Source organism: Lissotriton helveticus, chromosome 4_1 (assembly GCF_964261635.1).
Source record: "Lissotriton helveticus chromosome 4_1, aLisHel1.1, whole genome shotgun sequence".
Classification (NCBI taxonomy): domain Eukaryota; kingdom Metazoa; phylum Chordata; class Amphibia; order Caudata; family Salamandridae; genus Lissotriton; species Lissotriton helveticus.
In genome coordinates this window covers 1,017,591,153-1,017,604,436 of record NC_136063.1, presented here as the reverse complement: position 1 = coordinate 1,017,604,436, position 13,284 = coordinate 1,017,591,153, and the positions used below count along the sequence as shown (strand labels likewise).

Sequence of the window (13,284 nt, the reverse complement as noted above, 5' to 3'; positions counted from 1 at the left end):
TTACCAGGCATGAGGCTGGATCTGGAAACTTTTTGCGTGAACAATACCCCATGGGCACTCCGTCAGGTGGCTCCATTTGGCTCCACGGCATAGGTTATGACTTCAATCACGTATATAGGCACCATCCAGGCGTGCGGACGTCAGATCTGGTTTTTTTCCACGCCAGTTAAGCGCCGATCAGGAAGAGCTCCCCCCTTGTCACTTTTTGACAGTTTTTTTCTGACTTTTTGTTGACTTCAAGAATTCTTCCATTATGTCGAGGGATATCTTTGAGGAAGACCAGTTTGTGTAAATAGTGTGGTGCCTGTCACTGCCATGTGGGTTACCAATCCCCCACCTCGTCTGACTTCGTTATCTCAAGCTCGATGTTACTCGAAGTCGTGCTCGGATTGTTGGACCAAGGCTCCGAAGGCCTTGCAGGAGCGTGCTGTGAAGCTCCTTGTGCGCCGGCAGCCGATCCCATTTAGCAAAACTCTGCTAAGACCCCGGTCCAATCGAAGAAGAAGAGGTTGTAGGACCGCTCCCTGTGGCCCAAGTTGTTTTCCTCCCACTTGTGTCAAACTTACCTACAGTCTCACCCAGCCAAGCTTAAGCTCTAAGAATAAGCACAGGAAACGGGCAGCAGCGCCCAAACAGGGGTCCTGTCACACTAGTGTGGCACAAACAGAGCCAATGCCATGCCCCTCCCACACAGGAGGGTTCCTGGTTGATGCGTACTTGAGTTTAACAAAGCGATCAATGGCTTGTTTAACACCAAAATGGAACCTATCTTTTCAAGGTTAACTCTCATTAATCAAGACTGTCGCATATTTTGGACTGTTTGAATAATCCTAAAGAAGCTTTGCCTGAACCTTGTACTTTGCTAAGTGGCTTGACAAATAAGTATTTCTCTGTTCAAACCTGATGTTCGCAAGAGAATATGGTTAGGCATGATTCTCTCCATGAAATTTCTCAGCCTCCCAGGGTGATAAACAGGGTTCCCCTTTTATCCTTCTGTCCCACTAGACCCATCAGTCCGTATCTCAGGATTTAGTTTGCCATCATTGTCTGTCCCTACATCTCCCAAGTTAGAGGTGATATTCAGTTTAACACCTGAGCTACTCAGTTTGTAGTGGTCTTGGGGAATGTTTTAAGCAGAGTAGGAGTGTATACCTTGGCGTGGCCAGGGGCCAAGGTGAAACCCCTCTTGTCAAAATTCTCCATCTTGGTTTGGAGAATTAGGCCCAATAGGAATGCGTATGTACAACTTACCCCAAATAGAAGGGGCACCTAAAGAATGTAGTCACCGTAAGGGACAGTAACCATTGGATAATTCCATCCAGCCGCAGTAATACCCTTACATTTTATTATTTAAGGGCCCTCCGGAACCTTGTTCCTCAGATTCTAGGCCCAAAATGGACCAAAGAGCCGTGCTGCAGCGAAGGAGGAAGACTGCTGACTTGGCTCGAGCCGTACCTGCCCGTCTGCTGCTTAAAGCACACTGCTCGCAGAAACAAGCGTGTCCCGCAGCCAGAAACCCTAGAGGTCTGAGCTGCCTTGAACAACAACATCTTTTTTTCCTGTGGACACTGGATTTTCTCCTGTGGACACTGGATTTGTCCAGAAAGAAACCACCCTAAAGACACTGGATTCAGGTGTATCTGCAACACTTCCACCACTCTGCACCTGTCGCCCATGGCCTTAGTCCAGGTGACTGAATGATCCAGTGACGTCTCACCGGCGATCCTGACCTGGGATCCTGTGTTGGACTACCTCTCCTGAACTTCCCCACAATGCCTGCAGCCTCATCTTGAATGGTACTCTCGACCGAATCAGATGAGAGAAACCAGATGTCTAAAGATCCCCCCCTGCACTGGAAACACCCAGGCTTTGGGGTACCCAGCCCAGTGTCCCGGCATCCCTTCGCTATCAAACTTACCTCTCCAGTGGTTGGATTTCTTAAGCCAGTCTTCTGGTCAGAGCCTGCAGTAATTTTCTCCAACCGAGCATATCCATTAATTTCTATAGGGCACCTGACGCACCCTATGCCCTGCAGTCCCTGTGCCCCTTGTATTGCAGCTTTGTTGGGCCCCTTTAGTGCTGACAACCTCCAGGGCCTGAGTCCCTGAAACACAGGTACTTACCTGCATCCAGTGCCCCTTCGAGGTGCCCCGGACCCCACCACCACCCGCCCCTGCATCCCCCCCGAACCTCCAACCCTTAACTGGTATTGGTCAATTCCTCTGAAGACTGAACTTGTAAGTAGAAAGTAGAGCGTCTGCCTGAAAATTACTTACCTGTCTTTCCTCTCATAGGATTGCATTGGTTTATCTCTGTATTGCACGAAGTGTTGATTCTGAGAATAATACAAATCTCTTTGACATTAAAAAGTATTTCATTCACCATGTAAAGGTATTTTTAATGCTTAAACAAACATTTGCCAACTGTATATTGAAAGTATTGCATTTCTTAAAAGTCTACTTAACTGTAACTGAGTTCCACTTGGTTCTTAAAATAAATTACTAATATTTTTGTAAACATTGCCTGAAGTTAGTCATTGAGCGTGGTCCTGCCTTGTATGAGTGTGTACAAGAAAGGCTTCTGTAGTAGGGGATCTGTGTGTAGTCATAATCTAGTGAATAGTCCCGGCCATGTGCGTGGACCCCGGAGCAATCAAAAATAATCTTAGTGTCGAAAAAATGCAGAACTGCACAGACACTTAAGAGAGAATTTAAAGACAGATAATGCAGCCTATAAAGGCTACACTGTCCAGTACTTCAACTAGAAATTCCACCACAAAATCCACAAAACAGCAAATCCTGTACAGATTTCCCTTGCTTTAACAGCAAACACCCTCTGGAATGATAGAGAGGAGAACCTGGACAGACAAGCCCCATAGGCTGCCATTATGTGGCTCAGAATAGGATACTGTGCCTTTAAGAGAACCTTCCAGAACTTCACAGTATCCCAGAATGCACTGCAGGTCCCAGTTACTTTCAGTTCTTTTTTCCGGCTCTTGCAAGCAGGACCCTGGAGCATTGAGCTCTCCCTTTTCAAGGGTTTATTGGTGTTTTTTCACTATAATTTCGATTTGAATGCTTCTAAAGTACTTTTGTGCTGTTCTTCTTGGTTTTTGCTCCTTTTTGATGTCAAATATGCCTGCATTATTTGACAAATGCCCGGAGTGCTCCAGGAAGAAGGCAAAATCAGACTCCCAAGAGGTGTGTATCCTCTGCCTTCCCTCTTCCCTCTTCCCGCACCCCTGAAAAGTGTGGGATTTGTCAAGGCTTCTCTGGCAGGACCCTGAAGGAAAGACAGAAGATCAGGCTTCAGGGCCTTGAGGAAAGAAGGCTGAAGGCGCAAGGTGGGTCTGGAGGGGCTTCTTCTGCCCATGCTGAGGCCTCTGGGGGGCGCCCCAGGGGCAGGAAGAAAACGTCACCATTCTCAATCTGTCGGTGGCACTGACCACGACGTCGAGAGGGATGACCACGGTCTGTTCCCCATCTCCCCAGGGCTCTGGGTCGAGGAAACCTCGACGGTCGACATCGAGGAAGTTACACAGGCCGCCGTCGAATCCTGTGACTGTTTCGTCGTCGAGTGATCGACGGCTCCGGCGTCGGCGCTCGCCGTCGAGGCGACACCGCCGTCGACGAAGAGGAAGCGATCGTCGTCGAGGGGATCCTCGTTGTCGAGGTCGCCGTCGAGGCGGAAGAGGTCCCCGTCGAGGCGGAAGAGGTCGCCGTCGAGGTCGCCGTCGAGGTAGTCATCGAGGCGCAAGAGGTCGTTGAGGCGCAAGAGGTCGACGTCGAGGCATGGAAGGCGGTCGACGCCGAAGAGGCACTCAACGTCGAGGGGCCTACGCTCGCCGTCTGGTCACCGTTCTTCGACGTCGAGGAATCGTGGTGAGAGGCCTGATGCTGTGGGGGGCTCTCCACAGTCCGGATCTGGAAAGGAAGGCGGGTCACCGGGATCGGTGTACTCCGAGGTGTATACTCCGAAGAAGACTGTTACGCCTCCGTTGCCGAGGGGTCTCCCTCCGAGGGCTCCGACCCCTCCTCCGTTACCTCCTCTGCCTCCGCTTCCACCGGTGCCGCGGCCTCGTGCCAGACAAGCCGCCCCCGGTTGCACCGAGGTCGGTCTCGTTGCCCAGGCTTCCCACCCCTCCCAAAGGGACTCCTAAGCCTCAGGTCCCGTCCAAGCCCAAGACGCAAGCCCCCGGGAAGCCGGCAGAGCGTCCCAGACCTAGGAGATCACGGTCGCGCTCTGGACGGAGAGGAAGATCAAGGAGTAGACACAGGTCCTCCACTAGTTCTAGGCATCGCCATAGGAGGCGAAGATCGAGGTCCCGTACGGACTCCTCTAGGACTCGCTCCTATTCACCTACCTTATCGGACTCCCCGGAGACTAGGGTGTCTCCGGTAGACGACATCCGCACGTTCCAGAAGGTTCTCCTGAGGGGGGCTGCGAAGTTGGGTATCACGGTGACGGCTCCTACACCTACGACGTCCGTGATATTCGAGACTCTTCACAAGAAGCACCTGTCTCGCCCTCTGCTGCCATTGGTGCCAGGACTGGTCGAACCTGCGGAGGAGCTGTTCCTTACGCCTGCTGTGGTGAAGGCTGCTCCCTCCCGACTTCTGAAGAAGTACAGGGCACCGGATTCGGACCCGGCCTTCCTGCGAATAGACCCAGTGCCCGATTCCGTGATAGTGACGGCGGCCAGGAAGTTGCATTCTACCTCCCCGTCCTCCACCGTGCCACCGGATAAAGAAAGCCGCTGGATTGATTCGGCTGGAAGGAAGGCTTGTGGGACTTCTTCCACTACTATGAAGGCCTCCAGCGATTCGGCATTGCTGGGGCGGTACGGACGTGCGCTGTGGGATTCCCTGGAACAGTTCGCGAACCTTCTGCCACGTGACAGGAGGGAGGACTTCCAAGAAATTGTTAAGGAAGGGATGCTGGTTTCGAACCAGGCCATCAGCGCCGCTGCGGATATCTCGCTGTTGGCGGCACATGGTTACTGTCACGGGGTCAACTAGTGCCGCCATGCTTGGCTCAGACTTACGTCACTCAAGCCTGAGGCGCAGCAGCGGGTGGCCAATCTGCCTTTTTCCAGTGAAACACTATTCGGAAAACATGCAGACGATGAAATGGCCCGCATGAAGGCTGAGGCTGAGACCCTGACGGCTGTGGGCCTGGAGAAGCCCAAAGACAAGAAGCCCTACCGCCCGTTCCAACGACGGTTCGGTTCGCAGGGGAAAGGACGAGGACAATCTTCGGGACAACAGCAGCAGCAGCAGCAACAACAGCAGCAGTTCCGGAGACCCTTTCAAAAACGCCAGAGGGGTAGAGGTGGACAGCAGTCCTCTACCGTGAACAAAGGCTCGACCTTGAGCGGTTACTTCCCCTTCATCCGTTACTCGCTCCGGTGGGGGGAAGCGTTCAATTTTTTCTGGCAGAGTGGAGAAAAATTACTCGGGACAAGTGGGTGCTGAATATTGTTTGCAAAGGATACAGTCTTCGGTTCACCAGCCCTCTTCAATCGATTCCTCCGGTCAGCTCGCAGTATAAGCTGCGCGAGCTCCAGGCGGAGGCCGATATCCTGTTAAGGAAAAGGGCGATAGAAGTCGTACCTCTGTCTCAAAGAGGAAGAGGTCTGTACTCCCGGTTCTTCCTGGTCCGCAAGAAGGACAAGAACGAGTTCAGACCCATTCTAGACTTGCGACAGGCAAACAAGTGGATTCGCAGAGAAAAGTTTCGCATGCTGTCGTTGCATCAGATTTATCCTCAGTTGCAACAGGGAGACTGGCTGTGTGCCATAGACCTACAGAATGCATACTTCCATGTGCCCATTGCACACAAACACAAAGTTCCTGCGATTTCAAGTCGGCACCAATCACTATCAGTACACGGTACTTCCGTTCGGGCTGAAGTCTGCGCCCAGGACGTTCTCGAAGTGCATGGCAGTGGTAGCGGCACACCTGCGGAAGAACAAGCTGTTTGTCTACCCGTACCTGGACGACTGGTTGATCAAGGCCTCCTTCTCGGAAGCTCAAGCGCACTTCCAGAAGACGTGCGTTCTCTTGAACAAGCTGGGGTTGCACATCAACATGTCCAAGTCTGTCCCGACTCCGGTCCAGTGCATTCAGTACTTGGGAGCCTCCATCAATACGCTGTCAGCAAGCGTGTCTCCTTCGGAGGAGCGACGATTATCACTCCTTCGGAAGGCTCAGGCTCTCATGACCACTCCATCTACGACAGTGCGGAAGGTGTCTTCTCTACTGGGATCGATGGCCTCTTGCATCTTCCTGACGCCACATGCGCGACTGCACATGAGACCGCTGCAGGAGTGCTTGGAGGATCAGTGGGACCAGAGGAGAGGATCTTGGGACGACAAGATACGACTGTCTCTGCATGCTCTTCAGTCTCTGAAGTGGTGGTGTTCAGCGGAGAATCTCCTGAGAGGGGTTCCCTTCCACAAGGACATTCCCACACAGACTATCGTGACGGATGCTTCTCTCCAGGGATGGGGAGCGCACTCCGGAGACTTACAGATTCAAGGGACGTGGTCCCCGACGGAGTCCACGTACCACATCAATTTCCTGGAACTCAGAGCTGTTCACTTGGCGCTGAAGGCTTTTCACCCGTCCTTCCAGACCAACTCTCTGCTTGTACAGACGGACAATACGACCACGATGTATTACCTCAACAAGCAGGGGGGCTCGAGATCCCGCACTCTTGTCGCAGGAGGCGCAGGCGATCTGGCACTGGCTTCTAGCCCGAGGACTGACGATTACGGCCACCCATCTGCCAGGTGTGCCGAATGTTCAGGCAGACTAACTGAGCAGACTGATTCAGGAGAACCACGAATGGGTCATAAACGACTAAGTACTAGGAGAAGTCTTCGCAAGGTGGGGAACTCCAGACGTAGACCTGTTCGCCACCTCCGAAAACAGCAAATGCCGAGACTTCGCCTCCAGGTACTACCAGCCGGGGATGCTGGGGAATGCGTTATGGATCAACTGGTCGAACAGCTTTCTGTACGCTTTTCCACCCATTCCCCTGATTCCGACGGTTCTCATCAAGCTGTCCCAGTCCAGGGCGCGGATGATTCTGATTGCGCCGGAATGGCCCAGACAGTGGTGGTTCACGGACCTGCTTCATCGGTCTCTCCATCACATGAAGCTGCCGTGCAGGCCGGATCTTCTCACGAAGTTCGGGGGGCAGATGTTGCACCCCAACCTCTCGTCTTTGAGTTTGGCGGCATGGCTCCTGAGGTAGTGCAATATGGCCATCTGAATCTCCCAGAGGATTGCATGGACATACTGAAGGAGGCTAAGCGACCTTCCACTAGGACTTCTTATGCGTACAAGTGGAAGAGGTTTTGCATCTGGTGCAAGTCCAAGAACTATGACCCTACGACATGCAAGGAGGATGTCATCCTTCCAAATATATACTACGTCTGGCGCAGTCTGGCCTTAATGTCCATTCCATTAAGGTTCATCTGGCTGCTTTGACTGCCTACAGGAAATGCCCTTCACAGACTTCCTTCTTCCAGATCCCTGTGATCAAAGATTTTCTGGAAGGCTTGAAGAAAGTGTTCCCTCCTGTCAGGCTTCCTTCGCCTTCATGGGAATTGAATGTGGTGCTGTCCAGATTGATGAAGGAGCCTTTTGAACCTATTCATAAGGCTTCGTTGCAGCACCTGTCCTGGAAGGCGGCGTTCCTCGTGGCCATTACATCGGCCCGCAGGGTGAGTGAAATTCAGGCGTTGTGTTGCCAAGAACCTTATACTGTATTTCATGCTGCTAAGGTTGTTATGCGTACTCACCCTAAATTTCTTCCCAAGGTTATTTCTGATTTTCATGTCAACCAGACTATAACTTTGCCTACGTTTTTTCAGAATCCTTCATCTCCAGCGGAAAGGTCTTTACATTCCCTGGATGTTAGGAGGGTGTTGAAATTTTATCTGGATAAAACCAAAGATATTCGTAGGTCAGACCAATTGTTTATTAATTATGGATCAGTCAGGACGGGTCTTGCTACCTATAAACAGTCCATCTCGAGGTGGATTGTGTCCTGCATACAATTGTGTTACTACAAAGCTAATAAGACCTTAGGGGGCAAACCTAAGGCTCATTCCACCAGGGGCAAAGCTGCCACGACAGCTTTGCTTCGTAATGTTCCCATTGCAGAGATCTGCAAGGCGGCCACTTGGAAGTCGGTCCATACCTTTGCTAAGCATTACTGCCTGGACACTGATGCCAGGGCAGACGCTCAGGTTGGGCAGGCTTCGCTGCGAAATCTGTTCGCACAATAGTGGTGTTGTTTTCTCTTTTCTCCACCGCCGCTTGGTGTGGGGATGGGCTTGCCATTCTATTCACTAGATTATGACTATACACAGAGATCCCCTACTACAGAAGGAGTAGTTTCTGTCCTGTAACTCCAGTTCTGTAGTAGGGGTATCTCTGTTATAGTCATAAGCGCCCGCCCTCCTCCCCGGTGGAGAGAGTTATTCATGTAAGGAATGCTACAGGTCTGGCGTGTTACGCCTTCAAAAAGAACTGAAAGTAACTAGGACCTGCAGTGCATTCTGGGATACTGTGAAGTTCTGGAAGGTTCTCTTAAAGGCACAGTATCCTATTCTGAGCCACATAATGGCAGCCTATGGGGCTTGTCTGTCCAGGTTCTCCTCTCTATCATTCCAGAGGGTGTTTGCTGTTAAAGCAAGGGAAATCTGTACAGGTTTTGTGGATTTTGTGGTGGAATTTCTAGTTGAAGTACTGGACAGTGTAGCCTTTATAGGCTGCATTATCTGTCTTTAACTTCTCTCGCATTTTTTCGACACTGAGAATTTTTGATTGCTCCGGGGTCTACACACATGGGCGGGACTATTCACTAGATTATGACTATAACAGAGATGCCCCTACTACAGAACTGGAGTTACAGGACAGAAACTACTCCATTCACACTACCCTCTGATAAGTCTATCTGCTCAGCCCAGCTACCCCTAAATTGGGAGCAAGGTAAGTAACTTGTTTTCTTTCCAATCCTTTAAATGGGAGAACTAATGCGGTCTCTGCAGTCCTGACGCTATTCTCACCATGCAGTGTTCAGACATCATATTGGATACCCCGGTTGGAAAAGCCATCTTGAAACTGCATATAGTGATTTCTCGGTACATGATGCATTCTGTGAGCAGACTGGCATCAGGGATTTGTCAACATGTCTACCAACAGGTGAATAGCTGCCATTTGTGGTTCTGGTCAGCTGCAAGTGTTCCAACTGTAAAATCTGACATCACTGGAACATCAACCGTTGTCTTTTTTCCATATCCCATTTGAGGCTCACTTAGTTGTCTGCCTAGCATGTCTCAGCATGCACACTGTGCTCTAGGCACATGCTGGACTGAAATGCCCCCCTTGTGCTTGACAACCCAGTGTTTCCATGGATGACGGGAGTAACCTTGTCCTGACCGTGATTCCTGATTTAGAACATCGTAATACTACATGTGGCTGGAACTTTTCGGTTTTGGAGCTACTTAATGCTTTCAATGACAGCAAAGTAGTACTACCACTAACATTTGCTTACAAGCAGTACAATTTTGTTTTTATTTCACAGTAGTCTAAATTGTGAGTGTCCATAAAATGCCTCCTGAGGTAACATGTTTATTTTGCACCCTCTTTATAAGTGGCCGGTCTACAATGTGCATTAACACTACAATGAGTTTCATAATTTAGCTAGACCCATTGAATGTTTGTTACCTAAAGTCTGATTAATGTTAGCAACGATTTACTGGAAATAGTAGAACAGCTAGCATTTCTGTTGATTTCCAGTCTTTATAAATGTCACCATTTGTGATGGAAGTAGACAGTTAACCCATGATATCAGCATGTATAGAATAGGCCAACAGAATAGTGGTAAAAGTTGCTGTATTAACATATTTCCTTTGTTTGCAGACATGAAGCAACAGCATGTCATTGAAACCTTAATTGGCAAAAGGCAACAGATTTCACTTGCTACTCAGATGGTTAAAATGATTCTGAAGATAGATGATATTCGCAGGCCCGGGGAGACTGAAGAATAAAGTTCTAAACTGAATGATTATTGTGCTGCCGCTCCACTACTGTGATAAATAGAACTAGCACTTAATTCACAGCTGTTTGTTTTATTGCAGTGTGCAAACAATAAATGTTCTTTATTTAATCTGTGGTTTTTGCACTGTTGTCTTGCTTTTGTCATCGATTGTTCATATTTTATAGTCAGTCATAAAATGATTAAAAATTATTAAAACTCTAACAAATGTTTAAGATAAGCCCTCCCTGTTTTTTAAAGTATGCACCGTTGACAAAAAAGCTGTCTTAATTGCTCCTGAATACACCCCATATACTCCTCATTTCTGAATTTGTAACATTTTATGGGTACCTGCCATAGACACAGGGCCCTATTTTTTTCTCAATTTGCTATTTTCTCTCTGGTTTTACTTATCATTCTGGGTTGCAACTTGTCACCAATCGTTTCAGAAATCTGAGTAAAACCCTCTGAGTCCGTGCACAAAAGCCTTGCAGTCTCCTCCACTGTTTGGTATCATTTTCCTCCAAAACAAGAGGTACCTGTCTGCCTCTCACATTAGCCCACCGTTGCCGTTTTTGTGAGTTGTTCACAGCTGCAATATACTAGCCATAAGACCTTACTCCACCATTCATCCTGTTGCAGTTCCAAGCGCTGGGGATTTTGGGGTTCTAGTGTGTATAAGAGATGTCCCCTCTGCTGCAGTTTCAGGCTCTGGGGATTTTGGGGTCCTAGCCTGTATAAAAGATCTAACCCCTCCGGACTCGTTACAAAGAGTTTCAGGATCAAAGCATTGATACCCACACTAGTCCCAACATCCCTGATGACCAAATACAAAAGGGGCTTGAGGCACAATCCCCTATACCTCAAATAATTGGTAGCCAGTAGTCACCCAACCGGCTTGCCCAAAGTAACAGCAGACACAATTAGCCCAGCACACTTTAAGACAAAATCTGTCTCATGAATTAGAACCAAGATGGTCAAGGGAGCCCCAGATCCTGTGGTTGCTGTCAGACTGATGAGAAACTACTTTCATCTCCATCCTAAAGCAAGGGGCTTAAGGATTCAACTAAAGAAAAATTCAAACGCAGGCGTGTTGACACAATTAGCCCAGCACACTTATAAAAGTCAGGCAATAACAGTCTTAGAATTCAAATGTTTTCCAAAGAAGAGTCGATGTTATGTAGTCATGTTATACTTCGTCCTTTATATTTCTGTTTTAAAAACATATTGCAACCGCCAACGTGTTTCGTCCACAAACTGATTTCTTCGGGTCTACAAAGGTACATAAAAAAACACTATTTACAATATTCCAGGCAACATTTAAAATAAGATTCAAGACAATTATTTTCGACAAACATCAACATCATTACTTCAAGGTTCTCGACATAAAGACATTTGTTATACAAGTTTATACTAAGTGTACATATGGTATATTGCATTTTATTTCCTTAATGGAGGCTAGGTATATTGCATCAGTTCTACACAAGGTCGACACCATCGCCTGCCATTTGAGGGCAAGTCCCAGGAACTACAACCAGATAGCCCTAAGTGCATTGTCCATGCCTTGACATTGTTCCTCTGCTTGCTGTGCCACAAGACTAAACTGCCCCCTCACAGATGAGGTCCAACAATGCTGCAACCATTCTGTATTTGCTTGGGCCTCCATCTAGATGCAAGGGGTGGTTGGCATGGCATCTCAAGCTGGACTTTTTCTTGCAACATTGATTTGGATATGCCTGCTCTCTCTCTGGAGTGGCGTATTTGGCAACAAAAAATTAAAAGGAAAGCAGCAAGCGCTATTGCTACTGACTGAAATTTTTGCAAGCACTTAGTCCATCACCTATGTGTATGTATGGCTTCCTATGTTGGTTATGTGAAGGAGTGGGTCCCTGTTGGAAATGGGATCTCTGGTTGGCTAAGGCTTGCGCCAAAGCCAGGCAGAGACCACCACTCTAGTTAGGGCAAGGGAGTTACACTCCAAAGATAACCCCCTGCTCACCCCCTTGGCAACGTGACACGAGCAGTAAGGCTGATCCCAGAGGCGTTGTAAGTTAAGCCTTTGCGCACGCACCCCCAGCAACAACATCCGAGGCCCCCCACAAAAGGAACTCTACATAAGGTTATATCTAAACTAGCCTTTATATTCTCAAACCACCTTAGAATAGTAAGCACATTATGTACACTGTGCCAACGGGCACTGGGCTATATTTACAAGGGATATGTACACAGGACAGGGCCACATGGACCACTGTCGGGAATAAGCACTTGGTAAAGAAATGGTACATTAGATAAATTTGTAAAAGTAAAATAGGCCATAAAACGTACAACCAGTAAACGCTAGTAAATCACGGTCCTTTGCAATAGCCTGCGCCATGAAATCAGTCATACCCTGTATCACATCAGTCTACAGGGTTCGACAAATCCGCTCGCATTTGCGAGGGAGAATGGATGAGGACGAGCTATTTTTAGGTCCTACTCGCCCTTTCTGGCGAGTAGGAAGTCAAACTAACTTTTGTCCTCCGTCTTTGAAAACAGAGCAAAATTGACAAGATAACACGATTTAAAGGCTTTTTTATTGCTCACAAAGGGAATGAGCAATAAAGATGCCTTTAAATCTTGTTATCTTGTCACGTTTGCTCCGTTTTCAGAGACGGAGGTCAAGTGGGTTGCAGTCAGGTCGAGGGGATTTTCCATGGTACTAGACCTGCAGGACTAGTACCCTTATTCAGATTTGTCGAGCCCTGGTCTAACTACATTAGACCCTTACCCCCTAAGTAAAACCTTACACTAGGGGCGTACATCACACAGGGAAGTATAATCTTCCTAACCTAAACGGGTAAAACAACCTCCTATGCATAAACCATACCTAGAGGTATCCGAACAGGGTGCGCAAAACATACGACACACAGTAAATTTCCTAACACCCCCAAAGCATTAGCACATAAATAACATTAGGGTCCATAAATCACATTAGGCACATAAATCACATTTATATTATATTACTTTACTTTTTGTGCCTCGGTACCCCTCCCTTCACCAATTTTAAATGAGGCAGTGAGCCATGTCATTAAAAGTCTTAATGGACTCTACTGACCTGTTTTAACTTCACTCACGCTCACGATTTCACTTTGCACTGGCCCCCCACACACATGCATCTACTGGCTAAGGAATAAAAGATCTCCACTAAAAGAGTAGCACCCTGTGCTACCCGACAGGCATTGCACCGCCAGC

At 48.4% G+C, this 13,284-nt stretch overlaps 1 protein-coding gene across 3 annotated transcripts in view; it reads left to right on the top strand.

Annotated features, from left to right (window-relative positions):
• The window catches only part of CCT5 (chaperonin containing TCP1 subunit 5), a 135,600-nt gene extending 125,415 nt beyond the window's left edge, over positions 1-10,185 (top strand). For all 3 annotated transcript variants that reach the window (XM_078687618.1, XM_078687620.1, XM_078687619.1), the window contains exon 12: positions 9,939-10,185. In XM_078687618.1, the coding sequence (XP_078543744.1) occupies positions 9,939-10,066 (128 nt within the window). In that variant the 3' untranslated portion in view covers positions 10,067-10,185. The remainder of the gene's footprint in view (positions 1-9,938) is intronic.
• Positions 10,186-13,284: the final 3,099 nt, after the last annotated feature.